The 27,637-nt window shown below is 33.6% G+C and overlaps 1 protein-coding gene across 6 annotated transcripts in view; it reads right to left on the bottom strand.

Moving 5' to 3' along the window:
- DGKB (diacylglycerol kinase beta) overlaps positions 1–27,637 on the bottom strand; it is a 538,418-nt gene that overhangs the window by 238,873 nt on the left and 271,908 nt on the right. For all 6 annotated transcript variants that reach the window (XM_054564443.1, XM_054564440.1, XM_054564442.1 and 3 more), the window contains one exon: positions 25,275–25,339. In XM_054564443.1, coding sequence (XP_054420418.1) covers positions 25,275–25,339 — 65 coding nt within the window. The remainder of the gene's footprint in view (positions 1–25,274; positions 25,340–27,637) is intronic.

Genomic DNA, 27,637 nt, shown 5'->3' with positions numbered 1-27,637 from the left:
ACAAAAGAATTCCCTTTGAAGTCAAATTGTACTCTAAAAGGCATGGAGAAAATCCTGTTAATAGTAGACCCAAGAGCCATACAAACTTTTTATGTTTTGAAAAGCAGCTGCTTAACTAATGTTCTATTCAAACAGAATGTGTTCTGTTCTAGGATAGTTATTTGCACATCCTTAAATCCTCTTCTAAGATCCTTATTAAACCTTCCTGAGAACTTAGGTAAATTGGTTTACTTAATTTTTTTTATAAATTGCTCAATTAACTCCTTAAGAGTGATACAATACGGTAAAGAGGTCTAACTTTAACAGAAACTTACTTTGTTAGCTTTTACACACTCCACATAGTATTTTAACACATAGCATGCAGCCAGAAATTGACTGTCATCAAAAATGGCAACTGAAAAATAATTCAACTAAACATTGACAAAAGCTGGAATAATATTCAGCAAAATATGATAAAATATCCATCTTATGTCACATGTTTTGAGGGCTCTTTGAATATCTTTGGTATCCAGCTCGCTAACTATTTGCTCTATACCTGGTCCAGGGTTCTGGGTAAGACTTTTGTTCAATGATGCAACGAGGCTCATTAAAACTGGCTCACAGATTTGACCTCATTAATGCCACACTCTATTCCAGTACCTTCCAAAATGTGAATCATGAATAGTACATCAATAAATTACAGTGGATCTATACATTCACACAGGTAGAAAAATAACAAAAGAAATACTCTTTTGTATTTACATACACTGATAATTTTCTAAGATACTGGTTTTTTAAATAGACCATAAAATGTGTTATTTTATGTTATTTTGTATCATCTTATATTTTCTTAGTCACTGGGTACTACAGGTATAATCAAGAACCCGTCAACAACTTGTCCAGATCTCACACTTGAAACATTGAGAAGCCTTGTTCTATATACCAACAGACCTATGCAAATAACCATGCAATGGCTAACCACCACAGCTGGTGGCCTTTGCCACAGAACACCCACTGGTTAAGGGGCAGTTGTAATCTATCAGCTGTTAATAAGCCCTTATGCGTATTAGAACATTTCCTTGACTTCGGCGATTTCAGAAAGCACTAATTTTGTAAGTACACTGGCAATCGTAGAGTATCTCATTTTTAGAGGGTTCTGGGCTAAAGTGGAACTATCTAAAACCTTACAGAGTGATACTGAAATCTCAAGAACTTCAGACCTTTCAAACTCCTTAAATAAACCCCTTTTTTGAATACACTGGTTTATGCATGCATTCGCTTATCTGCTCATTAGCCATACAATTACCGAGCTCCTTTTGTGTGCCGGTGCTATGCTTTCTAAAATTTAGCAATTTTGTCAGAGACATATTATGAAGGTTACAGAAATTTAACAACATAATGAGGTTATACAAGTGGCTTAAGCTATTAGTGTTGGAGGAATGTGGATGGGGAAGATATTTAGGAAGAGGGTGAAAAAGGAAAAAAGATCATGCAGAAGGTGGGATTAAAGGACTCAAAAATTTGTACACGATCTAACATATAACATGGCGGTGGAGGTAAGCATGGTGTTGGAATGTTTATCAGCATCCTAGTTTGAGGAAAGCTAGAGGTTAAAAAGAAGCGAGCAAGAAAGGACAAAAGTAACGGAATACTGATTGGGTAGAAGGCTTGCCCCTGGAAACAAGGCTGGTTAAAACTGACAAGTGGGAGGCAGATGGTGGAGAAGACCTTGAATGCCTGACCAAGAATCCTGAACTTTCTGTTATGCAACGGCGAGATCTAAAGTTTCCAAAGCATGAGCATGACCTTAGTAAAACACTTAGAGTATCTTTGCAATGTGCCTGGCATTATTTACAATATTTTATAAATAATAACTAATTTACTCTTCATAACTTGTTTCTAAGGAAGGTGATTTTATTTTCCAAGTATTTTATGTTTGGAGAGCTAAGTAACTGAGAAAATAAGTTGCCCAAGGTCACAACTAGAAAGTGACAGGGCTGGGATTCAAAGGTAGGAAATCTGTTTCCAGATTCTGTATTCTTACACATGACACCGTCAGGTGAATAAGCAAAATCAATGTTTAATAAAATCAATCTGAGAGCAACATATAGATGGGTTTAAAGAACTGGAAATACAGAAAGGAATTCAACTAGGAGAAATTTCAGCAGTACGGGTATGAGGCAATATTATTTATAGCAGAATGGTGGCCCTAAGAAATGAATGGATGCAATGCATTCAAGAGCCCTTATGAACGAAAAACTGAAAACTGAATGTAATGACCACATCAGTTAAACCATATCATTTCTCACAGAATCTATGCCTGCCAAATACGTAGAGAACATATTAGAGGTTAATAATCCTATATTTTAAATACTTGATAAAATCTGTTCTTTTACAACACAAACTCACAAGTCGTTTTAGTATAATTTCTCTTAATTAGGAAATTATGTTTCTTTGTTGATGAGCAATAGCCAAGTCTTAAATGTAAAAAGATTAACCATGTTGGCTGAGTTATATTTTACGTGGCGTTAACTTTCTGTTTGTGTAACTTTGCATTTTACCGATTCCTTGCGGATGAAACTGTGTCTTTGTGAATTGTCTGTAAGATTTCTGAGATATAAATTCCAGGTTATTTTGAAGTTATGACTGTTTGTATCATTCGCCCACTCAAGACATCACACATTCCCCCAACCACCCCCTACACTTGGAACGGGCGCTCAATTAATATACGCCAGGCAGGCCACCTTGCTCTTCTCCTTCAAAAACTCCTAAAAAACCATCTGCTCTGGGAGGCGTTCCAGCTACAATAACCACCTACTACTTTCAGTTGCCTATAATATCTACATCCACTTTCTTGAGCCTTGCTAACATATTTTACCATTAAAAAATCCATAAGACAAGATATTTTCTAAATATCTTCTACTGGAATTTAACCTCTCCTCAAACATCAACATTCCATTAATGTAACAGCATATTTTTGCAAACTTTACTTTCATGACAGATTAAAGAGATTTCAACTTCAAAAGGGTAAGAGAATTAACATTTAATTTGTGTGTGACTCTTGGATCAAAACGTGTAGCCAAGCCAGTTAGTTATTCTGATTTGGGTTTTGTGCCAAACTCTCATGGGAGAATGTTCAGTGAAACTATCTAATTGGATACTTTATGAACATACTATACTATGTAAACAATGTAGTAAATTGCTTTTAAATTAGTGGACTTGTGATTTTTAAAGTTCACTCTAGGTTACTTTCTATGTAACAGCTAACTCTGATCTTGTGATATTTTTGATAAACTGTTCTATAGGGTAACTAATATGACTAGAACACATTGTATTGTTATGCAAAATAGATAGAGATTATTTCTTTTTATTTATGAGATATTAAATCCATGCATCGTCATGCTGGTTAATACCAAAATCCTGAATGCCTCTGACTCCCACACTAATTTTGACTCCCATGCATGTTGACCCCCAATAACATGCATATCTCCTTCAGGACGGCTTCATCCAGGTAATATGCTGAAGATATGCATTTTTGACATTTGTAAAAGTCAGATCTCGCTGAAAGATAAAAGGCCTTTCTTCGTATTTCCACAGCAGGGATTTACAGATCAGGTGACAGGTTACCAAAAAGCTAAGGATGGAAGAATTAATGCACGGAAGCTACAGAATAAGGACATACAGTGGGGGCTTTCTGCCCAAAATAGAAGGGCAAAGCCCTGCTGTGGTGGGTAGCAAGATGAGAGTCAAAATGTTGCAAATAGAAAGATAAGAGAGTGGGTTTTGAGTGCTGGCCCCTTTATTCTTCAGATCAACCCCTCAGAGTGGAAAAGAAAAATATCCTTGTAGGGCCATGCAATCAAAGAATCCCAGGAGTGGCCTTGGGAGACCCTGTGTGGGACGGGGAATAATGATGGTGTTTTCCTAATCCTGCGCTTTACATGGCCCAGGGGCAGTGATGTAGCAATGACCGAAGAGGGTGTTCAGTCAAGCAGAGCTGCAAAAAGCTCTCACAGGGCCACATAGACCTTATTATGGTGGGAAAAAAAAACCCCTTAAAATTATGAGACATTCTCCACGATGTGGTCTCAAAAATGCCAAGAAGGTGAAATTGGAGGAGGCATACGTTCAGGAGAAGTAGCTGGTGAGTGTGGGACGTTGAGAATGAAGGCAATGAAGGAGAATGTTATCCGCCGGCATCAAAACCAGGTATAGGTCACATGCCCACCAAATAGCGGACATCAGTGGAATGTGACTGCCTGACTTCCAGCACACCGGAGTAGAGACAGAGGCCGCCTGATAGACAGCAGAGACAGGGGCTTCCCTTATGTTAGCAGGAAATGTAATCAGCCCTCTGTACCCAGAATTGTTCTGGGAAGGAGGAAAGGAAGGACAAAGCCAGCGAGAGAGAAACACAGAGAAGGAAAAAATGGACAGTTACATGAAAGAGAAAGAGTCTTAACTCAGAAAAGTGAATTATTTTAATTGATAAAACCAAGTGCTTATTAGATCACTGAGAATGGTGAGTTAAGAACAAGATGGGATCAACTAGATAAGTTAAAGAAAGGCACTCTTTTGCACAGTTTTTGTAAATGTGGGTATCGCCAAGACTAGTAACTTTTATATAATAATGTAAGATTAACTTAGTTGCCCTTACCATTAATTCTATCCCACAAATTTTTAGATACAAACAGAAAGAGATCATTAAAACTGCCTTTAAAAATAATAAAATAAGTTAAAAATTTATATTATTTAAAGTATATTGAATGCCCAATTGTGTGTTACGCACTTCATAAGCAATAAAGATACAAAGATGAATAAAGAAAAATTCTTATATTTAAAAGTTTAACATAAGCCCTGGCGGACGTTAAAGGTGGCGGCTCAGTGGATGGAGTGCCGGCCTGCGGGAACCAAAGTGTCGCCGGTTCAATTCCCAGTCAGGGCACATACTTGGGTTGTAGGCCAGGTCCCCTGTAGGGGACACACAAGAGGCAACCACACATTGATGTTTCTCTCCCTCTCTTTCTCCCTCCCTTCCCCTCTGTCTAAAAATAAATAAAATCTTTAAAAAATTTCACCTTTACAATTTTTAACATAATATTTTTAACAATATCCTCAAACTGAAACTTTTCAAGACAATTTCTACTTCATTTGTTGAAAGCTTTTTGTAGTCAATGAACAAGTTTGTTTTGAAATTTTATTTGGATGTATTTGGAAAGGTACACCTGTTTTTTGACTGTTTAGAAAATATTAATTATCACCATCAATATGCTTGCAAAAATTCTTGCCAAAAAGAAAAGAGCATGCATGGCATACATCTCTGTGCTTACACTACTCAAGATCAAATAAAATAATGCATATAAAAGTGAATGTTAAACTGAAAGTCTGTATGCATTTGTATTTTATTACTTAAGAAATAACCAGGGTCAAAAGTCTTGGAACATGAAAACCACCAGGTAATTACCTAGAATCTGTTAACAACTTTATTCTCATATGAACCATATGGACTCCGATTATTCAACTATATATTTTTTTAAAAACTTGTTTTGAAATATAAAAAACCTGTAATCCTAGAATTGCAAATTTTGTTCTTTAGTAAGAAGCACTAAATTTATTAAGTGCTGTTTTATTTAATTTATTAAGGCCAAAAATATTTATATAGCAGCTTATATTTGGATAATTATTGTTTACAAATCATTTAATAATACAATTTCTTGCCTGAAATTTTCAGGTAAGTTTCCATGTCTCCAAATAGACATATCTATGTGAAGGTAAATTTAAATCAGAGCCCTATAAGTACAAAAAAATGGATTAAATGTTACTGAATTCACACTATGCAATGAAAATCATCAACAGTATATTAAATGAAATAGCTAATATGAAGGAACCAAAAAACAGAATTTATTCATAAAAATTATGTATTTATTATTACATGTTTAAATTTTAGTCACCTTCAAAGTACTCTCCATTTGATGCAATACATACATTAAGACTTTTTTCCACTGTTCCAGTTTTTCAACTTGTCAATTTTAATGCATTTTAGTGTTTCTGCCATTCTTTGTTTCACCTCTTCCACATCAGCTAAACGTTTCCCTTTGAGGACTTTTTTTCATACAGGGTAACAAAAAAACTTGCTAGGGGCAAGACTGGGTGACAAGGGAGGGTGGGGCATGGAGGTCATGCCGTTTTGGGCTCATAAATCACCCATCACAAAATGGGCGAACGTGTTGAAAGAGTCTTCAAAAAAATTTCACTGAAGCCAAACACTGCCTCTCACAAAAACACCAGTTGGTACACTAATGTATATGGGTTTCCTGAACACTCACCTAGCCTGGGAAGCCTGTACTAATAGGTGGCTTCTTTCCAGAAGATAATTCCAGGGTTATATGCTTGTGAATGGAAATGGAAGTAGCAATGCCTTACATATATAGTGATTACTATATGCCAGGCCATTTTCTTTGAGTTTTACTGTGTTAACTTATATACTCCTCTTTATGCTATAGGATAGGATAGGATAGGAGTTTTCTCACCTGTGTTTTTTTACAGGTGAGAAAACTCAGTAACAAAGAGGATTAATCCACTGGAACACAGAGTCATCCAGCTGGTAAGCAAAAGAGCCTGGATTTGGATTTAAGCTGTAAAGTTCCAGAATGTGTGCTCATCCACACTAAAGCCAGTTCAAAGATCAAGTAATATATCTTGCCTTTCCTACCAAACAAATAAGGAAAGCTGACATAGACACAGAACAGTCTGTTTAAAGTCTTTATTTCACGTACTGCCTTAGTTCACTATTTATGTAGTGCATATGGATTTAAACTAAAATATATTACATTCTGCAGAGAATATCAGTTTTTCCACAATTACTCAAAATTCACATACCACCTAAGATTGGGAGTTTATTTAAATTATTCATCCACTGTATTTCTCAATTGTATCTCTTGCACAGGACCTTATATTTCAGAATTTGATGTTTCTACCCTCTTCCTATACTTTGAAATCTAGCCACACTTTTTTGAACATATTTTCTGATAGTTCTAGTTTTTCACCTATTGTGAGGGAAGGAGGGTAAACTTTTACTGTAAGGGCCAGATAGTAAATATTTTAGGCAAAGTGGATCACATGGCCTAGCTCAAAACTCAACTCTGCCCTTATGGTTCACACAGGAATAGGCAGATAAGCTGTAGGAAAATCATTGAATTTGGCTGTGTTCTAATGATTTTTTTTTTTTTTACAAAGCAAGCGGAGGACTGGTACTGGCATGTGTGTCATAGTTTTCTAAACCCCGACCTATCTTGTTACACAACTTCGGAAAGTGTTTATATCTTTCTCTGCCTTTTGTGAGGGAAATATAATGTGAAAATGCTCTCCCATTTACAGATACCAATTATTCTATGACATCTCTGTAAATCTCTATCACACCTGTACTTTCTTCTTGACGATAATTTTGGAAAACCATTCTGAACCAATCCTTGTGTATTCTGCTTTCACAAATACTATTGAACTTGATAGTCACAATAACTTTATGATTTGTCTTACCAAAATCATTTTAATTTACAAAGGAAGTAAGTACCTCAAAAGAAGTTATAATATGGCTTCTTGATCCAAAGTCTGTGCTCTTTTTCCTATGTAGCAGATCTTTTTAATCACATATGCTATTATTAGATGCATATTACCTCTTACATAGTACATTTTTCAAAAATTCCATGTACATTTTCTATTCTCCACAAATTACTTAATATTTCTGATCCACCTTCCTAAATTTCATGGAATCATTGGACACCTGAATTACGACACCAATAGTCCTCATGTATCTGAGTCAATGATACTGTTGACAGTGAATTCTGATGGGGATGAAAGGGAAGTGAAATGGTATCTTTCTCTGCCTTTTGGGAGGGAAGGGTAATGTGCAAATGCTCTCCTATTTAAAGGAACCACTTACTTCTAGGACATCTCTGTAAGTCTCTCTCAAACCTGTACTTTCTTCTTGACCATAAGTTTGATGGGTTGTGAACATGAGCTATATTATATGCATGATTCCATTTAACTTAACCTGGTAACAATCCTAAGAAGTAGGAATGGCTAGTCTGTCGTCACAGTTGATGAAATGAAGCATGGTGTATTCTGAATAATTTACCCATTTTCAGAGCTGGTAAACAGCAGAAGCAGAATTAGAATTCAGTCAGAGAAAAGAAAATTCGTGCCTTTTGTATAACATCACAACATTGCCCATGTTTGAAATATCTATAAAACTCAATTATCAGGTTCAAACTCCCAAATAATCAATGTATTTTTTAATATAAATTCTGCTTAGAATTCTTGATATTTCTTAATGAGGACCAGAAAAACTTGCCAGCATTATTTGAACAGTGAACTTAAAAATCACAAAAATAACTTCAATATGAGTTTTACTACTTGTTTATGTGCTGGAGAGCTTGGAACATTCAGAATGACATTAAAACACTTTTTACTGGTGTGGAATTATGAACATTTGTCAAAATTGATGTACAAAATGTCTTAGGTTTTCACAGCTGTATAAAAGCTACCTCAAAGAAATAAGTGCAGCATGAATAAAAACTGATGTGAAATTTTTGCATATTATCAACAAAACTCTCTTTTAATTTTACCTTGCCAATGTCCCACAATTACTTCAATTAATGTCATAACCTGTGTTTAACATGTGCAAAGAAAGTAAATGACATTTGCAGTACCTTTAATGGTCTTCAGTAAGGTTTTCTGGTTACTATATTTCTCCAGAGATTACCTTTCCACAGGAACTAATTTTATATGTTTTCTAACTAAAACCCAAACTTTCATGCTGTGCACTCAAAGCTACACCAAACATTCTCCACTCTATTAAAAGTAATTGAGTCAGAACATAAAGGTATTTTAAATGAAGGTGCACTGAACATTCGCCAACTTGGATTCAGGAAATAGATTCAGGGAAGTTTTTAATACTCTGCAAACTTTAAGAAGAGGAAATTACCTTTGGTTATTTAAAGCTAGAGAAGATTGGGCTTTAGAACTTTAGGACAATGTGCTATCATGAACTCCAAGGCAGTGAAAGAGTCTTTTAAAAAAGGAAAAAGCTCTTAGTTTTGTTTTAATAAATTGTGTTTTCATTGTTGAAAATTCAAATACTACATAGTATTCATAGTCACTTAAGATGTGATATCTAGTTAATTTTGTGTAATATGCTAAAATTGAAATGTAATCACTTGTAGTATCTAACAATAATTTGAGCTTTCAACATTAGAAATTGAGGTTATTAATATACTGTAAATTCACAGAATGATTCTATGTGACTTTTCAAAGGTTAAATTGTACTCTGTATGGACAAAGAACAAAATTAAATCAGGATATGAATGAGTGTTATTTTATTAGTTAGATATTCTACAAAGCATAATACCATTGTTTTACCTGAAAAGTTAATCAATTCTTACATTATTTTTCCAATTGTTAACCTTCCAAAGAGTTATGCTAGCTTAAAATTAACATCATATATTAGTTGTATTTGCCTAAAAGTTCCCAGAGAAAAATATTTTATAATTTTTAATTGTTACAAGTTTAATGATTAAATATATTTTAAGCACCTACATTAAGTGACATGATTATTTTATTCTAATCTGAAAACTTAATTATCACCTTCTTATCAAGCACAAGGAACAGCTTTAGAGGTAAATTAATGTACCCTATCAGTGGGACAGTTTGTCACTTTATTAAATAATCATCTTGGCAAATAAGATTATTAAAAGCTTCATAGAATGAAGAAAAGAAACGGGACCCACTCACCCTATAACATTAAAATTAACTTTCCACAGGTTTTTGAACAGTTTATTATACTTTCACTGTGCTGGATCATTAAGTAGAAATGACAGCATTAACTTCTCTTTAAAACATAAGAAGCAAATATGTTTCATATCATCCTTTAAATGTAAACAGATTTCAGATACTATACAGATATATATTTCATCATACACTAGTTTCAAAAAGTATGCTGTGTGTTTTAATAACAAAAAATCATGGTATACTAGTAAAGAGTGTATGTAAGAGAGCTTATATTATTAAAAATAAGTAATTGCCTAAAATATACAGTTGCTAATATTTTTTATACATTAAAGAGCTTGGGTGTGCTTTAAAAGTAAATGTCTTCCTTAATTGCTTATCTAAATAGGAAATATAAAAATTAAAAATAAGTGTAAAATATGAGGTTTATTTAAATGCTTTTAAAAGAAATATAGTATTACTTGTATTTAAAATTACACTTCTGCAAGATCAGTAAAGAGTTCTAAAACCAAAGAGGTATGTGGAAAAAAATCTTATAAATAAAATAATCTACATATTGAACCAGGGTAATGCTCCTATTCCTAAAATTAATTATCTAAGAATTTGTATAAAAATAAGAATTTCTTCTTAAAATGCCCTCAGTTTCCATTAGAAAGTTTAAGAAATTTTGGTATTTATTTAGCTAGTAATACTACAATTAAGAAAGTGTCAACACTTTCAGTTTGACTGAAGTAAAGTCCCTTGCACATCAGATTAAAACTAGTCTTGTTATCAAATACAATCAAATTAGTCATCAGGAGTAAGGCATGCAGATGGCCTTTGACCTTCTGATTAAATTTTGGCATTTTATAATAGATTCTCAAGTCTGCTGGCTGGCATTCAAATATAGCTCAGATTATACTTCACTATAAGAGATACATACTTCCACAAGAGAAGGACCACTGATATAAATATCTAGGTTCTGGCATTAAGACAACATTTGGCAAAAATATCACTTTGCCAGTGTGCTTATTAAGAAAGGGCTCTTGTTTTCTTGAGCACAAGGACTGATGCAATGACTGAGTGCATGTGAGCCAGCGCCCTCTGCTGGCTAAACTCTTTTACTTTAAAGTACTGTCGAATCTTTTCAGTCCTTGCCTGGATACCCCACAGTTTCTTTCCTTCTTTATATAAGAATTGGTATTTTTAACTGAATTCTAGGCATTCTAACAAATTGATTTTTGTAAAAGTCACAGTAAAGTTATAATCTTAAGTTGCTTATCTTAAAAACTAAAAAGAAAACAATTTAAGAAGTTATGGCTAAATAATAAATGCTGTTGATAAAATAATGTAAATAAAAACCAAAACAATTAAAATAAGTGCCTGACAAAATTACCCATTAATAATAACACAATTACTTATTAGTATAATTATAAAAATATAACTCATCAATGATTTTAAGTCAGTCTCCTCAAAACTCATAGCTATAATTTACTATATTATAATACAGCTCAAATTACCCAAACCAAATCATCAGTTATCACTACTCAGGATTTTACCAATACTCCAGTTCACAGACAATGACGCAAGAATGGCTCCTTTATTGTAATGGCTCCTCAGCTCCATCCCAGACATCCTACCTAATTCCAGGCCAGTACATGTCTGTGAAATTGACATGGATATCCCACAGATTCCTCACAGTCAATATGCTAAGAATCAGATTAACACTCTTTGTCCCACACGCCAGCTCGTCTTTCTACACTCACCTCTTGGTTAGCTTGCTTCCATTCTGCCTTTATTCACCTGTTCACGCACCACTTCCTTCACACCCATGTTCATATCCGTATCAATGAACACGTTAGGTAATGGCAAAACAATGTTTTCTTCTAAAAGTTCATTTCCTTAGTCTTATGTCTTTGTTTAAAGCCCTTTGATTGTTTCATATTACCTAAAGGATAAAGTCCAAGTTTTCAGCGGGACAACCGAGTTCTCTGCGATCTGAGTAGGATGAACAAACCCCCTTCAATCTCATGTTCCTCACATTCCAAACTATCTATCTACCTGGAACTATCTATCCTCCCTATCACACATCGATACTTTTATGTTACTGTACCTTAACACGTGACATTTCTTCTTTGACTACTTAGTCCACTTGTAAAGTGCCTATTCATACTGTAAAACCATATTAGAATATGTTTTCTAGAAAGCCTCCCTAGCACCACTACTATGCACTACCACAGAATGTTTTCATTTTTATTCATATTTATGATACTTTGATTTCTGCATTCATATCACAGTACTGTATGCTTGTGTGTATCTTTCCCCAAATAAGCCATAAACTCTAAGAGGCTAGAATGGTATCAGATTCAGCTTCTATTCTTAACAATAAAAATATCTGGTTAGGAAATGCGTATTAAATGAATTTTATCTTGACAAAATGGTTAGTATCTTGCTTAACATGTAAATTAGGGCAAATTATTTATAATTCTAACTCAGCTATATGAAATATATAAAGTGAGAATAATGACAGCAGCAATCTCCTAGGGTTGTGTATGGGTTATATAAAATAATCTAGGAAAATCATTTGGCAGAGTTTCCGGAATAGTCCAACCTTTAAGAAATATTAGTGATAACCTTTGTTATAGTACTGGATGCGAAGAATTCACCATGAAAATAAGATGGCTACTAACTTGTGCAATTATTTTGCATGATAACCCATGTCTTTTTTTTCTAATAAAGAATGATAAGGTTAATAGATATAAAGACTGCAACAGAAACTTTTCATTAGACTTTGCATTGTTTCTTTCACATAATAAGTTTCAGTTAATTTAGACATATTTAAATATGATTTATACCATTAGGTAAATACAAAACAGGCTAAAACACCCACTTTAAAATGTAAAAAAAAAAACAAACAAACCCAATAACATTTAAGTAATTTAGTATGAATATAAATGAATTTCATATTCAAAAACTCATAGATTACATGCATCATACCACATGAATGTTTCTGTACCATAGAAGGTATTATCAAAATTCCAAATGACCTTTTTAACTAAATATGCCTTAAAAATTACAAAAAAAAGTGATAGATAAGAATAAATATATAAAAAATACATGTAAATACCTGAATATGTCTATGTGTAAAAAGAAACAAATTATGTCATAGCAATGATTAGTAAACATATCAGTAAATTAGAAGGGTGGCATAAACAGCATGTGCCCTGCTTAGAGGTAAATGAACGTAAAGATTTAAACTTACAAAGCAGATAAACGTGGCATTGATTGATTGCGCTAATGGGTTTTATTATATATCAGGTTTTTCGTATAGTATATGTAAGTATTTTTTACATCATTAAATAGGTGCAATAGAACATGAGGACCATAGAAATTTAGGTGTAAGCTACTTCCAAAAGCTGAGAAAATGATTAAAGAAAACTTAAAAAGTCTATGAAAAGCCTAACTCATTTTCACAATATGCAAAGATTTTCACAGACACTGCTGCCTGAACCCTATTGTGCATTTTCCTTTCTCCATGTACCAGAGGATCCCAAATGAACACATGGCCTCCTCCCCCCAGTAGGACACCACGTTTTCCTGGGCTTTTGTCTTTCAGGGTGTCTGTTCCACTAAGCTGTTAAGTGAGTGGAAGTGTGGACTAACTTTCAGGGCAGGAACTTGAGGACGAGAGATTGTGAGCAGTCGACACGGGTAAGAGAATACCTCTCGGGGGATGACTTCTCTCCTTACCTCAGACAAACACAGACACTTCCTCCTGGCGGTACTCTGCACTCAATTTTGCACTTAACTTCAGCGATAGTCTTTACCACATTTTATTTTGGTTGGTCTTTCCCACTGACCTGCAAGCTTCTCAAGGGCAGGGAGGATATTTAATTATTAACCTTGCTTAGTTTCCAAGCACTTTTATATTACAGGCTTTTAATAAATATTTCTCGTGGCACACATTAAAAATAATGGTAAAGAAATATGATATAATGTTAAGGGTGTTTGTGTTAAAATTGTGGAGGCTCTTTTTTTCCCCAAAATCTATTCCTAATCACTTGGTTCTCATAATGAAACAATATAAATGTGTAAATGTTTAATTCTTTACTGAATAAATGACATGTGAGTAGTTTTATAATATGAAAACATTAGGCCATAAAATGAGGGGTGATTAATTTCCTTTGAGTCAATAGTTGCCTAAGATTATATATATTTAATATATATACATAAAACATTTCAGGTATAGGGTAAATTTCCTAATTGGTGATCAGTTACAAAGCTCTTTAAATATTTATACTCGGTTTCCTATCAGCATTTAGAAAGATTTACAGAAAAGTGCAAAGGAGAAACCTAGTTTAAAAAATTTTTAAAGAGATGTAACACAGCAAGTCAAACAAACACTAAAATAAAATATGGAGGCTCATGTGCTAAAATAAATTATAGAGACTCATACACTATAAAGAAAAATCAGTGTTGACCAAATATTTCTTTCTGTTTTAGACCAAAAGCTAAGAGGGTGAGAAGAGAGGATATTAGGGGAAAAATGAAATTCAGAGAATACACATTTACATGATTATTTGAAGACACAGGTATACTAGGCCTCATCTAATATCTTTTATAGAATAAAATTGTTCTAATGTAGTTCTTAAATCCTTTTAATGCTCATTTTCAGTAAGTATAAAAGTACCTTTAAAAACTAGCTTAGGTCTTGGAGAGTTATATGTATACCAACATTCATAGCAGCATTATGCACAATAACCAAAAGGTTAAAACAACCCAAATGTCCATTAACAGCTGAAAGAAAAAACAAAATGTGCTATGTACATATACATATAATGGAATATTTAATGTATATACCACACTTAAAAGGAAGGAATTTCTGACACATGCTACAATACGGAGTAATCCTGAAGACACCAGGCTAGGTGAGAGAAGCCAGTCACCAAAGGGCAAATATTGTATGATTCTATTTCTATGAGGCACACAGAGTAGTCAAATTCATGGAAACCAAAGGTGGAAAGGTCTTTGCCAGGGGCTGGGAGGAGGGGTATGGAGAAAGAGAAGATATTATTTAGTGGGCACAGAGATTTAGTTTGGGAAGGAAAAATGTTCTGGAGATGGATGGTGAAAGTGGTTTGCACAACAATACAAATGTAACTAATGCCATGAAGTGTGCACATAAAAATAGAGCAGTACGCTGTTTTGTTAAATATTGTTTACCACAAGAAAAAATAGTTGGAAATAAAAGCATCAATCAAATTTTGGAAAAAAAAAAAAAAGCTCTTTTAAACAAAATTAACACCTGGCTTCAAACCTGTGCCTTTAATAAAAGCCAAATAAATGTGTTTGTATAACCGAATATAGCCTTTGTTCACCATAAATAATTTCACAAATTTGTTAGGTCTGATATATAATAAAGCCTGGATTAAAAAAATAAAGCTAAAAATTTGGAAGTCTGAGAAAATCATAATCATAATTTTAAAAAATTAAGAAATAGCAGCACCGGAAAAAACACTGAAAATAGCAATCAGTAAGATCTTTATTTTTAATGTTTACATGGCCTAATTTTTTTGTCATTCTCTCCTGTGCCCCACCAATTCCAACATAAATTTCTTGACTAAGCACTTAACTCTTCATTGCCATATTCCTTCGAGGTGGCATAAAAAATGCAAATACCATATGCTTTTACTTATATGTGGAATCATAAAGAAAAAATAAATAACCAAAAAAACAAAAACAAACTTATAGAAACAGGGACCAAAGGGAAGGTTGCCAGAGGGGAAGGGGGCGGAGGGATGGGTGCAGAAGATGAAGGGGAATATAGTCAATAATACTGTGGACGTTTACAAGGTGGCAGAGGATTACCAGAATCAGTGGGGTGAGCACAGCGTAAAATATAACAATGTCAAGTCACTATACAGTATATTACCTGAAAGTAATATAACTAATATAATGCCATATACCAACTACACTAAATTTTAAAAATTAAAGATTATGAATAAAAATACACACATTTTAAATAAACATATTTAAATCACTTCAGATCCCTTTATATACTGTAATATCGAATCATGATCATAATATAAATCTCAAACCCTGAGCCCTTCAGGCCTCTACTTTTGATATTCACAAGACAGAATTATAAAATTTTTAAATCTACTCTCAAACTTTTCTCTCTAAAATCAGTTTCAAGTCCCTGACAATTCAGTTACTGAAAATTGTGATTTATTCCTTCCTGCATGAAAGTATAGTTAGAAAAGGGGAAGGGCTAGATAGTTAAAATGGATCAAGGAATTAAAAACACATCAAGCAATATTTCAAATTATTAATCCTCTAAATTTTTTTCCAAAAGGCAATACAGGGGGATTTGGGAGCTTAACCTAGTTTGGTGGAACAAGGGAGGACTGTCCTCAGGCTGTCAGTCTAATGAATAGCAACAGCCAAACTAAAAGGGAGCAAAGGGCAGAAACGGCAGAGGACGAAGAATAAAAAGTCAAAAGTCATGCCAGGAACCAGATCATGGAGGGCCTTATAAATTATTAAGGACTTGAGAAACGAATGGGTTTGATAAAAGAAGGTAAATTAGCATTTTAAAAAGGCCACTATCAAAGAACTTTCAAGAGATTAGAGAAGAGAGTATAAACTGAGGAAAAAGTGTATCTCAGAAAACTGAGAACTGCTAACAATTATGGCTTGATTATGCTGCCAGTGGAAATCAGGCTCTTTTATGGGATCATGAAAAAAGCATTTCACAGACCCTTAAGGTAGGAGTGGAGTTGTTGTAAGGTTTATTCAGGTGGAAAACTGTCTCTGAGTTTCCAATGTCCAATCTCCATCCGCCCTGCAATGTAAAAAGTCCAACTGTGTCCACAGCAAGTTTCTGTTTCATATTAAAGCTTAGTCCTTTGTAGCCCATGCAGTCTGCTGAGGACACTGATTGGCTGCTGGACCCAGTGAGCACGTGTTCCTGAATGAACAAACGAAGTGAATGTGGATGACCAAGGAAGAGAGAAAGCTCTTCTTTGCACTCCTGGGGTTGTAACCAGAAGCCTTTTCAAAATAACCAAGCAACTTCTCAAGGTTTTGTGAGCTTTTAATGGGTCCACACCCTCTACTTAGATTGGCAGGTCTCTGGGGTCAAGCATCTCCCCCATCATTGCTCCCCAACAATCCTGTACTGGAGGGCAAACAGTGTTCCCGGGGAGATTTCCTGTGCTTTTAGGATTAAGCCTCCTCAGTTGTAGTCCCCTGGAGTGTGTGAATGAGTGTGTAAATCCCACAGCTTCCTGGCTAGGCAAGCAGGCTTATGCTTCTCAGTTTATTAAACTCAATGCCTAATTCTCTTTGCTCTTTTTATTAACATCTAGCTAACTACTTATGATAACTGTTAGACAGAAGATAAAACAATAAATAAAACTCAAAATTTAGTATGAGCAGTTAATATGGTGTGTTTAATGGACCGAGGCAAGCTTTAGAAAGAGTAATGGACAAATTCAATTTCTGTAAAAGTAAAAAAAATCATTATATACAAAATATGTATAATACGTGTTTTCATACACACAGTATATATAATATACATAATTATGTGTAATTTAGTCACTCAGAAATATTTTGTGACATTAATGAGATCTCTTGCACTTAAACAGAAAGAGAATCTAGATTGGATTGGTTTCCATAACAGAGTGAATGAACAATGGGCAAGTATAGAAAATTTACTCAGAGTTGGTTTGTAAAGGTCACTTTCTATAAGAGACGAAGCCATATTTCATGTTATTTATACACTCTATCTAAAGAAAGCCATATATAAAACACTACATGCGATTTGTCACCCTTACCAATTCTCAGGATATTGCAGGCACCCTTATTCTCAGGTCTAGCATGGTGAATATATGGGTGACCAGTATTGTTCTCATGATCAGTGTCAGTGATTAGCAATAGCTGGTGTCAGTGAAACACAATCAGCATTAAGATCATTTTAATATTACCAGATGTAGAGGACCCAGAAAATGAAGTAAAAAGAAGGCAATTGGAAATTCCAACAGAAGCTATAATTCAGGAACTCAAAGAGAGTAAGTGCCATGGGAAGAGGAGCAGAACGTGGAGAGACAGGTGACATTGTAGAAACAGGGTTTGTTTCTGAGTATACACACACACATATCTTAAAAGCATGAGCTTCAGTTCTGCTGCTACGAATTGTTCTGTGGACAGTGTCCACCTCTGTAAAAGGAAAATAACAATAGTTTCCGAGTGTTCTTACTTTGAGAATTAAAAAAAAACAAAACAAAAACCAACATTGTGTGATTTAAAAAAAAACAAAACTTAACTACTTGAAAGAGTCATTTCTAAGTAAATAGTAGCCTTTACTATAATTGTAGGTTGTGATATTACTTCTATTAAACTCTAAGTTCCTTTAAACCAAGAACCTGGCATTATTCATTGTTGAAACTCCTCCGATTGAAAGCTACTATCCATGTCTCCTGCCTTTGAATCTGAGTGCGCTTTTGACCACTTCAATCAATAATAGCACAGTAAGCATGAAACTACGCAACTTTCAAGACTAAGTAAAAAGAAGGCCACGTAGTTTGCCACTGTTTTCTTGGGACATTCACTTTTGGAGGATTCAGCTGCCATGTCAATAACTGGTTATCCTAGGCCAGCGCACTGTGAGAAAGCCCAGGTCATGTGGAGAAACCATGTGCATATGCTTGTGATGGTAATTTTTATGTGACAAGGTGAGGGGCTACAGGGTGCCCAGATTAAACATTATTTCTGGGTATGTCTTTGAGAGTGTTTTTGAATGAGATTAGCATTTGACTTGAGCTCAAGGAAGATTACCCATTCCAACATGAGCCGAACTGGTTCAGTTTCTCTAAAGAACCTTGACAAATACAGTGCTCCAAGTTAGGTCTCAACCAACAACCAGCATCCAACGCCAGAAGTGAGAGCCACCATGCCTCCAGGTGATTCCATCTCTTAGAAGTCAATCACTTCCAACCACTGAGTCTTTCCAGTTGAAAGGAAGCAGAGACAAGCCATCCCTGCCTTGCCCAATTTGAACTGCTGACCTACAGAAGCTATGCGCATATTAAAATGACTGTTTTATACTGCCAAGCTTTCAAGTAGTTTGTAATGTAGTAAAAGTATATGGGAGAGATATGTGGACATGGAGTGTTGCTATACCAAAACCAAGAAATTACGTGATGTTTGCTTTGAAACTGAGGGGTAGATAGAACCTGGAAGGGACAGAAGGACACTAACAAACCCAAGGAAACTGTTAGTGAGGGCTTAGAAAATATAGGGACAGTGTTTTTAGAAAGGAGAGGAAATTGAACCCTTAACCCTATGGTGACTAAAAGTTTGTACCTGGGATATCTTGGCAAATCTTAGCAAATTTTGATGCCTTGTAAGTATTTCCTAAATAAAATCGTATAAAGACCATAAGATTATAGCATCTCTGGTATTTTTTTTTTTTTTTGCTAGAATCTTCAGTGGGGAGGAAACTTCTGAAAAATAAGAATAAAATTCATATAAGTCAAGATTTTGTAATTTCTAACTCTCCTCAAAAATTGTACCTATTAAAAATATTTTCATCATATTTTAGAGCTGGTTCTTATTAACATATATATAGTAGGATGAGGGTGACTTTAGCAAAATCCCCAGTGTTGTGAGAACATTTATCATGGAAAAACACAGAACAAAATACAAACTTGAAAGTGTTGCATATGTGAGAATATTATTTTTTTCTCTTTAAAGAAAAATGATTCTGAGGGAGCCCTTCTTCCTTTAAAAAAATAAATCATCCATTTAAGGTTAATATTTTAGATTTTATTATGTTCAGTAAGAAAATAGTGTTCAACACAGGCATATAAAGGAAGGCATTAGCAACTACTGCTTGCGTGGAGCAAGCAGCAGTGGAGAGCATCTAATTAATTCCAATTAGCCATGCTAGGGGATTACCTTCTAGGTAAAATTACCTTATAATGAGGTGATTAACCTCTTTGGGAAGAGCTCAAGATAGACTAAATTGATACTTAATATGTCGTATAATGAAGAGATATAACAAAGGTCCTCAAAATTGTTCCCAGGGAAAATTTCTACCAATAATCGATTGATTTTTTTCTAGAAGGACAAAAATACTTTTGTTATATTATTGATAGTATGAATTCTAAAACACCTAGATATTACAAATTAGGTATGTAAACTTTATGTCAAATTAACGAACTTCTATGGCATAACTTTATTTTAAAACATAACCACCAAAGATAATCAATTTCAAATTCTAGCCTATGGATTATGTCTGAACATGAAGAGAAAAAAAATGTTTGTCATTGACACTGATCAATGTCACAGACTCATTCCCCAAAGTCAGCTGTCCATTGTCTAATTAGTTTAGTGGATCCCTCCAGTCCCCAGAGCACAGCTGGTTCTTGTTATGGAGAGCCATGCTGCTCAAGGGAGAGGCGTGAACTCAGAGGAAACAGGAGCCTCAATGTTTTTAACACAAAAACACTTGGTAAATTAGGGATGGGATTCTTAGAAACAGTAGTTTTTACTGCTGGCTAAGCTTATCTTTGGTTTTTCCCTTAAAATTAATCATTTATTTGAATTAGTTAAAATCATATAAATTTATATATAATGTAAATTGTACATATATATTTGCACTCAGCATTTAATGAACAAGAAATAATTCATTGTAGTGATTTAATTTGACAAACATTCATTAAAAATCTTCATATAGGCACAGAATCTGTAATAATGAGTAAAATTTTTTTCTTAAAATGCTCTGTTACAGTTTATTACTCTTCTTTATGGGAAAATACTCTACCTTGGATTAATCAGATACGATTTTGTGGAAATCTCTGAATTAACTACTGTTACTTCATAAATCTTGTTCCTTTATTTGGTATCCTAGGGGATGAGCGTGTGCATGTGTGTGTATATGTTTCTGTGTGTATAACATTTTTGCATAAAACACACATGCAAATTCATGTAAAGCAAAAACACAAATCCTAGGAAGAGAAAGGCAAAATCAAGGAGGAAAATAGTATTTAGAAGATTTGCATGGAATGATACTAATAAAATGTAAGTATCTTGCAAACAGAAACTAGAAATAAGTGTTTCTTCTTCTGCTAACACAGACAATATGTAAGTGACCCTTACTTCAACATACATCCTATAGAGTTCAATGGTCACCTTAAATTGAGAGCCCCAGAAACTATCCTTCACTATGTATGTTACAACATAGACTTTTCTCTTAACTTATATTTTTCTACAAAACCTACCACTATTTAAGTTTTCTGTATAAGCCCAAATTTTCCTCAAATGCCTTGGGGTTTCAAAAGATTCAGTTCAAGGTAGATGCCCACCATATAAAAGGGGCTCTGTATTAAATATCTGCAGGGTAAATAATTGACCAAACCAATAGCTGATAAGCAGTATTTTATCCAAACTTCAGGAGCTTGACTGAAAGACAAATAAACCACTCAATAATAAATAATTTAGTGAATAAATTTAGTAGATATCTATTGAGTGTTAATTATGTTCCATGTACTGTGTAGGTACTAAAATGCCAGACAGGGCCTCATTACATGAACTCACAAAGCCTCCTGTCAGAAGACTGAGAATACCTCCACAGAAGGAGTGTAATTTTAAAGCACAGGACATTTTCTCAATTAATGTGTGCTATTAATTTCTTGGGTAATTTGGAAAGCATTGGTTCTTTTAAAATTAGGATTTTTTAATATAATGATATCAAATGATCAGTATACTATATCAACCTTGTTTTATTTCTTCTTTTCACACATTGGAGAAGCAAGGCCCTCTAATGTAATTGATACCATACTATGTTCATTTTGAGTTAAATTGCCTTATTTAAATTACCACACCAATTTCAGTTTTTCAGCTGTATAGTTCCTCATAAAACACAGAAATAAGCACAGAAGTGAGCGCATATATACCTCTGAACCACGGTGGGGGTAGGGGACTAAGAAAAGAATTGTTGTCTCATTCAGGGAGTTAGAGAGCAGATACTTTTAAATAACTCATGTAGACTTGAAATAGTGTCTTTGTGGGGTATTGCTGGTTGGTCATCAGTGTTTGCTAGAGTTGTATATTAAGAATTTGAACTGGTTCCTTGAAAACAAGCTATGACCACAATATTAAGACATCTTTGACAGACCACCAATAATTTTCTTACAGCTAGTTCTATTTTCTACATTACTTGTAAGTCTTGGTCATGGTTTTACTCATGGAAAAGAACAGTGTTACATTTTCCCACAATTATTATAAGCCTTTATACTTATCATTTTAACAGATACATATTTTAATAGATATACAATCATTAATATCAATATTTTTGAAGCAAGAATTAAATTCCTCTACCTAAATAGTACCAGGAAAGTATAATATATGTGTATTATAGGAGTATAAGTATAATGGTACATATTAATAGTCAAATTTTATAAATAATTTAAAAACCAATATTATGTAGTAAAGTGTTTTTAAAAAAAAGATACTTTAATGATTATTTTGTTTTGAATATAAAAGAACAAAAATACTTATTTAAATTCAGTCTGAAGAATATCTAAAAGTTTAGAAAGTTAAAGAGCATAATTCTTTTTAACAATTAACTTAGATTTACATAGAAATTTTGAAAAGAATACCATATAAACCTCTCAACCAGCACTCTTAAGCACCGGAAAAATCATTATCTTTCCCAGTTCTTTCAATTTCTGTCATAAGTAGCACAGAGAAGAGAACTATATATTTTGGTAATTAATTTCCTTAAGATAATGTTAGAAACATCATGTTCTTTAAAATATAAATGAATTTCAAGGTGAGCATGCTGGAGGATAATATTAATGGCATATGATTTATTGTGACAGGAGACCTGATCTGAAACACCGTTATCAGGACTACTTAAAAAAAATCCATTTGCAAATTCTTGAAAATATAAAAGAGTGCTATGGCTGCACCTGTCTCAATGTTGAAACCTGAAAAGGTTTGTAAGTATGAAACTGCTTAGGCAATATATCTGGCATCACCGGAATGTATTAGAATATTTTCATATCCTAAATAGTCTTCATTATAGTTTAGGGAGTAATCTAAATGTTTCTGAGTGAAGACTCAATTTTCAAAAGTTTAGGTCAAAATGTATATGTCTAATGAACTTGGTAATGTATGTAATTTTAGGGCCGATTCTTATCTTAAAATATCGTTGGCCAATAGTACGCCTGACATTCTCTGAACAAACACTGGAAACATGTGATGTGTGTCAATCTGAAGGCATTTTCTATGTTATTACTGTTTCAAATGAAATATCCCCTTTAAACTATATAAAGATTTACTCATGCCTCAGATTTACAAGTTGCATTAAAATGTAATTTTACATTTTATAAACTCATTAGTGTGTACGAACATGTGGTTGTAAATGACACCTAACCACACACTGGGTGGTGAGAAATGTCATAAATTAGTACTGAAAATGATAATAAAAATTAAGTAGATATATGTGAATACTATGTCTTTATTATTAAGAAGAATTCAAATTATTATAGAAAACAAACTACATTAGCTTCTAATATGAAGGAGGATCTTAAACATTGGCATTCTTATACGCAGGCTATCCAATTTTTGAGAATTGCCCTTTTGTCTCTCTCTCTCCCTCTTTGCTGAATAAGTGTGTAGCAAAAATGCCTTAAACATCATTAAACTTTTATTCCCTTGTGAATTTCCTAAAGCTGTTAATGTGCTATTAAATTGTGAAAATCCTGAAGGGGTACACTACATGCTGAATTTTCCAAGCAGCATTTTTTTACTTAAAACTTATTTTACAATATGATTATTGACACAAGAATGCTTTATAAAATGACATTAAACAAGCACAGGCTAGTTGATTCAATAGTATGGTTTATGTACAATAATAAATATGTTAATTTCCAGCACATTCAAAATGTATTATTAAATGTTAAAATCTACTATAAAGTTAAATGATTTCCATTACATTTATTTATATATTTAATAAAATAAAATTAAATCTTGTAAAAGGAAATGTCTCTTTTATCTAGATATAAAGAAACATTATAGGCAGGAATCTTTAATTAGAGTACTTTCAATGTAAATTTATAATATGCATAGCACAAAATTCAAACAAAACACACAAAAATATAGAATAAAGTTTTAATCTCCACCAACCACTTGGTTCCCTTTTCTGGAAGGAACCAGCATTAAAAGATTTCTGTTAATCCTTCTAAGGACCTTATGTACACATATACATATATACACTTCTTGCATTTTTGTTAAAACAAAACTTATAGCTATCTGAGCAATGAAAGAAAAAGAAAACCATAACTTCATGATTTATGATTTGTAGTGTAAGAAAGAACTCAAGGCAAACCTAAGGTAGGTATTAGAAACAAGTTTTGATATGTTTTGCTAATACATTAAAATAGGTAAATTTAATAAAAAGTCAGAGAGGATCTCATTAATCATGAAACTATCCAATATGATGATTCTTATATAAAGTAGTACACTAAAGTTTAGATTTAAGAAAAACCTAGAATAATTTTGAAAACACATTTTAACAATATTTATTTTTATGAACCCATTATGGAAGAAAATTATGTCAACATACTAGTACATGTCAACATAATAGTACATGACAGAATGAAAATAAATATAATAATTTTCAGAGGCTATTGCCTAGTAAGTGTCTCTAACATTCATGAAACAATATAAATATAGCTAAATACAGAGGCCATAGATCCTTTGTTTTGAACATTTATATATATGTATGCTGATTATGGTTTTGTAACTTTATGGAATGAACAGTAGAAATGGGTATAACTGAAGCAAAAGATGATTCATTTCTTTGACCCATTTTTTCCATGGGAGTAGGGAGGGAATAGCCATATATTTTTCTAGAAATGGGGAAGACACTAAGTCAAAGTTTTCTCTGTTTCCTTAAATACCAGAAGAAGTGTCAAGGTCTACATTTTGGAGGGAGAAATGTTCACATATTGCTGTGGCGGCAAAACTCATTTCGGTCATCAAGGCTTCTTCCCGTGAAGAAAGTGTTTAAAAGTAATTCATTAGGACAGATATTTCCCTGGTTCATTTTCCATTTAGTTGAGGCCAATATTGGACAAATAGTATAATGACTGGAGGCCTTATATGATATCTGTGTAATATACAGTTACTCAACATTATCAAATTAGAGCCTCATGTTTTTCTTTGATATTTGGGATTAGCGAATTCTCCTACTTAGCCATGTAAAGACTTCAGTATATCTTAATCTCTCTTTTCTGCACATGACAATGGACTAGGATGACCACGTTGCATTTCCCATTACAATCTCATTAAAACCTAAGAGAAAAATTGGAATGTATTTACACTTCTGTCTTTATACTTACACACCAAACTTATTTAGTTAATATGTGAAGTATGAGTATTTTATACTACATAGTGATCCTTTCTATGACATAATTTGTCAACAGGAACCATAATTACAATATCATCATTTGTTATCTTACCTACTGTTGAATTTCTCTGGGTGTTTTTCTCTCATGATGTGGAATCTGTGTGCAATGGAGGCATCCTAAGGAGAGAAACAGAAAAGAAAAACAGGACAGTTTATGACCTTGTTGTCTTGTAGAAAAACAGATTAAAGGAGAAAAAATGTTAATGACTAATGTTTTTAAATTAACTTTTTCTTAACAATAGCATTGCCAAGAAGATGTTCTGGAATTAGGCAAAAATGTATAATTCACATTAAGTTCTGTGTAATCATGATTTATGTCACCATTTCATCACTGGTCACTTGGCATATTTACTTCTAGGAATTGATTTCTATTTCATCCATATAAATCCTTTAATAACTGATTTTGGCTTCATGCTCAAAGGGTGTTTAAGATAGAGCATATGGATATAAATGTTAAATAAAAAGTAGTTGAAAATACTGTTATACTAGAACTGGAAGGATAATCTAGGTGGAGAAATGATCAAGTAGAAAGGCTCCTGTCCTCTGAAATTAGTTATGGTTAAAAGAGAGTATGAGGGGCACATCTAGTAAAGGCAAGTATGTTACACGAGTTCAAAGTTGTTAAGAGTGTTTTGGATGTATAATTATTAATTGTTCCACAGCAACTTTCTGACACATGTATGTTATCTTGCTTAATGAAAAAAAATACAACAAATGGAAAAATTTACTTTTCGAGAACTGATGACAAGTGTAACTAGGCTCTAAGACCTGAAATGCATGAGTTCTGAATCCTAATGGATGTTTCTTCCTTTTAGGAAATCCATTCAGAGTTTCTATGAGACAGAACCACACTGAATGTGGGAGATTGCTGGAATATTGTGATTCAGGCTTTTCAAGCACAAACTGTTCTTGCTGACTTTAAACAGTAGTCCCTGTTATTGCAAGGAAGGAGATATTTTCCCATTCTTCATCTACACATGATTAATCACTCCAATGAGAAACTAATATATTTACCAGTCATCTCAATAGAAACAGCGCTATTGTTGTGATTAACTGTTAATTTTGTTTCAGAGCGGGGATAAATGAAAAAGAAAAACCGAATACAAAGAAAATAAAGAAGCTGTGCATTTGAGGGAATTTTGAAAACACTAATCAAGGATTAAAAGTCTAATGAATGAAATGAAAAGGCTAATGTGCTTATTCATGCATAACAAAACATGAGGCACAAGAGAGGGACCAATGCCCACTGCAGATGGCAGAGAGTGGCTTTTCCCTGTGAGATGGAGATGTGATAGAAATATGATGTTTTTCTGTACTCTTTACCCTCTAAAAATTGTTGAGTTATTGAACTAATCCACAAGTGAAAAGAAAACAAAGTACAGATAAGTATGTATAAAAACAACATTTATTTTAAAAGTTACCATAAAACCCTCTATTTTTTTATTCTAAGATATAACTTTGTTATATATGCATGGTCAACTTCTTGGTTTGCTAAGAAGAAGGTATATCAAGGTGGCTCACTTTTATTGGTCCAATAGTTCTAAAACTCAATTAAGAGTTTGCTCATTTTTAAAAATATTCTCACTAATAAGTCATGAATGTATTCTATTTCAGAATGTGAAGTTGTCTTGTTGTGGTATGAAATTATAGAAAAAATCTTAGTTAGGCTTTTTATGATACATTATGCAGCATGGTCACTAATTAATTTTCTTAAAATTATTTATTTTGAATTTAACCCTAATCTGGTTCAAAATAAATTTAGAATACTTCATAATTAAAAGCATACCTCCAGCAGCCAAGTAAAACAAAAGCAAAGAAATATGAATCAAGTACTAAGAATGAATGGTCAATATTGGTTCTCCGTAGGGAGACTATCATTGAATTTACTTCTGCTTGAATTATTTCTTTCTGCAAATTTAGAGAACTGAGACTTCTAAAAATAGATTGCATACACAATTTGCTTTATAAGCATACATTTTTGCAATAACAAGTTTCTTCCTTTCCAAAGGAAAATTAAAAGATAAACAGGAGACAAAGAGGGAAGGAGAGAAAGAATGAGAGAGAAGAGGAGAGTATCAAAAGAATACCATTTAGAGAGACTTGGTTACAACTGAGCAAACTCCGAGAAATACAGACTACCAAATAGCCAAAGACAAACTTAATGTTAGCTCTGCCTCCAACATACTTGGGCAATGGGTCATGAAGTAAATAGAGGGAAAAAATAAAAACTACTGAAGAACACTTGCATGCCTTTTCCTTGTGTTGAATGGGTTCCACCACAAAAAGAAAGTTGGCATTGCTGACTACAGGATTGATAAGGAACAATGACAGCAGGTGTTCATTTGGATGAGAATTCAGACCAAATTCTCATGGGGCCTGTCTCTGGCATAACCCCAAGGGGCTTGAAAGAGAACT

The sequence above is a fragment of the Pteronotus mesoamericanus genome, unplaced genomic scaffold, assembly GCF_021234165.1.
Source record: "Pteronotus mesoamericanus isolate MK-2021 breed Mesoamerican mustached bat unplaced genomic scaffold, CSHL_Meso_final scaffold_85, whole genome shotgun sequence".
NCBI classification, from domain to species: Eukaryota; Metazoa; Chordata; class Mammalia; order Chiroptera; family Mormoopidae; genus Pteronotus; species Pteronotus mesoamericanus.
This window is presented reverse-complemented; position numbering and strand designations above follow the sequence as displayed.